The sequence below is a fragment of the Cinclus cinclus genome, chromosome 24, assembly GCF_963662255.1.
Source record: "Cinclus cinclus chromosome 24, bCinCin1.1, whole genome shotgun sequence".
Taxonomy (NCBI): Eukaryota; Metazoa; Chordata; class Aves; order Passeriformes; family Cinclidae; genus Cinclus; species Cinclus cinclus.
Window position 1 is genome coordinate 2,989,313 of NC_085069.1, and position 3,871 is coordinate 2,993,183.

General features: G+C 42.1%; 1 protein-coding gene across 1 annotated transcript; it reads right to left on the reverse strand.

Annotated features, from left to right (window-relative positions):
• Positions 1–1,300: 1,300 nt before the first annotated feature.
• Positions 1,301–2,194, reverse strand: LOC134053216 (olfactory receptor 10C1-like; the record flags this gene model as incomplete). Its single annotated transcript, XM_062508093.1, has 1 exon — positions 1,301–2,194. A coding segment is annotated over one exon (894 nt), but the record flags the coding sequence as incomplete, so codon positions are not given.
• Positions 2,195–3,871: the final 1,677 nt, after the last annotated feature.

The following is a 3,871-nucleotide window of genomic DNA, read 5'->3' on the forward strand; positions in this document are numbered from 1 at the left end:
ATCGCCGCCTGTGTTGCATTCCTGCCATGCCATCGCCGGGAGCCATCCTCACTGCTGTGGGACCCTGCCCTGCTGCCTTCTCGCTGGAACCTGCCACCTTCCAGCACTCTGCTGAGCCCCAGGACCCACACCGTGAGCGGAGAGCTCTCTCCATCTCTCTCTGTCTCTCCCTGGGACAGCTCTGCCATCACCCCCAGCCCTCCTGCAGCTCTGCGGGACCTGCCCGCCCCCAGCACCGGGAACTGCAGCTCAGGGAAAAGGTGCCTGCAGCCAAAAAACACTGGGACTGAGTTACTGGTCTGTTTGTGGCTAATTTCATAGCTACTGTTGTTCTTGTTTGTCTTGGTAGATATACTAGTAAAGAACTGTTATTCCTACCCCCATATCTTTGCCTGAGAGCTCCCTTAATTTCAAAATCCTAATAATCGGAAGGAAAGAAGGAAGGAAGGATCACATTTTTCAGTCCAAAGGGAAGCTTCTGCTTTCCTTAGCAAACAGCTGTCTTTTAAACCAGGACATGTACTTTTATGATATTTATATTTTCATTTATTTCCAGGAATGAAGGATTAATTTAAGGAGTAATGCATGTCCTTATCTTTCCAATATCATTTAAGCTTTGAGCATTTAATATAAAGAGTTGTATTAATAGTTACAGAAGATTACAGTGGTTAAGTACTTCAAAGGCATACACTTGGTCTAACATGTTTAAAACAATGACTCTAAAATTGAAGAAATATCTTTGAGGCAGTGGGGCAGGAATGCAATTTTGCACACCTCTTTTTTTTTTTTTTTTTTTTTTTTTCCCCCAGTAACAATCTCAGAATTAAAATCAGTCCTCAGTAATTTCTTGGGCTCCACATTATTGCCTGAACTATGTCCTCTCCTTTCCCCCAACAGATTTACTAAACAGTTTCAGGAAATAAATGCAAACAGGTGAAAACTCATTCTTTTCAGTTCTTTCAGTAAAGTCAGGCTCTTGAATATTACTCTTTGGTTCAAAAATTCAGAAGTATGTAAAGCGCAATTTTCAAGCTTTTGAAAAATAGCAAGGAAAAGAAAAGGAAAAAAATAAGTTTATTGAAGAATTTCTTAAGTATGTGGAAGAAATTCCCTTCCAAAATGTTAACATAGCTTCTAACACTCCCTCTTAGAGCTAAAAATCTCCACTCTTCTCCCTCCTTCCTCCCCAATAGCTGAAGTAGATCTGGAAATCGATTTTCCTGAACAAGAATTTAGAGTGAAAAATTCCACCACAAACACCTGGAACAACCCAAATCTTCAATTTCATTTCCACACTAACTTAGGTTTGCTCCATTTTTTCCTTCAGGGCTCCTTTCACCTCCTTATTCCTCAAACTGCAAATGATGGGATTCAATAAAGGAGTCACCAGAGAATAAGAAAGGGAGAGGAATTTATCCACAGATGCACAGTAGCTGTATTTTGGCCGCAGGTACATGGAGCCTGCAGTGCCATAAAAAACAGTCACAACCAGGAGCTGTGAGGAGCAAGTGGAAAACGCCTTCTCCTGGCTCTCAGCTGATGCCATGTGAAGAATTGTGGAAACGATAGGAATACAGGAATAAATGACCAGTGAGAAAGGACTCAGAATAGCAAAGACAGCCACCACAATGACCTGGATTTCACTTGGGAGAGTGTTGCCACAGAGCAGGTCCAGGAGAGGCTGAATCTCACAGAAGAAGTGGTCAATGGCACAACCACACAAGGGTGAGCTGAAGGTGATGAGGGTGTGAACTAAGCCCACAGCAGTTCCACAGATGTAAGCTCCAACAACCAGGCTTCTGCAGACCCTGCTGCTCATGATCATTGTGTAATGCAAGGGGGAGCAAACTGCAAAATAACCATCAAGGGACATGGCGGCCAAGAGAAAACACTCAGCAACTCCAAAGAAAAGGAAGGAAAACATTTGCATTGCACATCTTGTCTTGGAAATACTCACTGTTCCCACCATCAGGTTCTCGAGAATACTTGGGATAATGACTGACAAATAGCAGATATCCCAACAGGACAGCTGAGTGAGGAAGAAATACATCGGGGTGTGAAGGCGATTATCACTGTTTGTTACCAAAGCTATCACTGTGTTCGCCATCCAGGTGAGAAAATGAAGAGATAATAAAACTACAAAGAGCAAAGGGTGTAAAGGAGAGGTTCCAGAAAAACCCAGGAGTCTGAATTCACTCAATCCACTGATGTTCCCAAGGATCATCCTTGTCTGGTGCCTTGCAGAGCTCTCCTCGTTTTAGTGTCCAGCAGCCGATGAAGCTGCAAACAGCCGGGCAAATCTGCAGTCAGAATACAACTGCCTGCTTGAACAGACAGAAAGAGGACTGGAATTTAGATACTACTCAGATTTTGAGAAGATCTTCTGAAAAGATTATAAAAGCTTCTAAAGAAAATGAGGCAGTCTTATGCGTTTTGTTTCTGTCTCTTTTTGACTGATTCTTCTTTCATAGCATTGCCTTCAAAGGCTGTATATTCACTACTCTCTTCAAACGCTCAGCTACCACTTTTACTCTGTAGAAAAAGAAAACTTGTTGTGGCAGAGATCTTTTCATGGACTAATCAGTTCAAGTCTCAAAAATCATCAGTTGCACCATTTGAATATAACAAAGGTAGTTTCTCCTGTTGTGGAGTGTGGTAGAAGAAGAGAGAGGATAGGAAAAAACCCCTAAATGTTGAGGTCTCCAGGAAAGCTTTCAACTCTGAGCACTCTGCAGTGAAGCAGAAGAGAGGTTTGTCCACAGCTCTTTATACTACATCTATATAAAGTCCACTGAGACTGGCTAGTGCTGATTGGAGCAATAAGGAATAGTTGTTAAGAGGTTGGATAAATATGATGCACGTGTATGAGCTGATTCACAGCCACCTCTAGTTTTACAGAACTTGCAAATGATTTCTATATAAACCCAGATATCCCACACAAATATCAAGATCTGGTTTTACTTTGCAGTAATTACTATTACTTCATAATGCAGCCAGATTAATGACAGAGTTGCCACACAGGCTTACCATACTTATGCTTTCTCAGCAAAATTTGAAGGTGAAACAAAGATGCAGCCCGCATTCACTTGGGGATAAGGGACAAAAGATTCACTCATTGCCAATCTTAATTTTTATTTCCCTGTTGATGTCCAGATCATTACAACTAAAAATTAGTTTACCTTGATCTATTTCCTGGCATACCTCATCGCTCGCAGATTTGAAGGACCCTTTTTAGGGTATCATGAAGAAGTATGCAGGCTATAGGTTTTGCTAAGGCACTGCTAATCCTCCTTGGCTTTATGATCCTCTGCTGCCAGATACTTCCCCTGCTTCTGCTACTGTGTACTACAGTCTGCTGAAACATGCCCACTTTAAACCATTTTGGTGTCTGTACCCATATTTCCTTTCTGGGTCACACCATCAGTGACTCTGCCGTAGAGGAACCCAAGACAAAGGAGTGTGTATTGATGCAGTCCTCACATATACTTTGGGAGAAAGTTGCACCAAAAAGATCATTCTTGCCCACAAATTAACATCTAGGTTCCCCTACTCCTTCTTCCGAAGGTTTGTCATTAATCAGAAAGATTAAAAGAACACCACCAACAACAATAATCCCCATCCAACCAACCAACCAACCAAAAATCACCCACTTTCTTTGCCACATCTGCTGCAGCAAACAAGGATTTAGCATTCCAATTATTTCTTTGGCTAAGATTTATTTGACAGATGTGCCCACCAAGCAGTCAGACCATCTTTCACAGCACAGACCAACTCACTCAATGTTATCCACTACCAGCAGATATTCCCATTGTGCTTGGGAGAAGGCTCAATAAGCAAGGCCAGGCATGGCTGTTGGTCTTCATTTAATTTT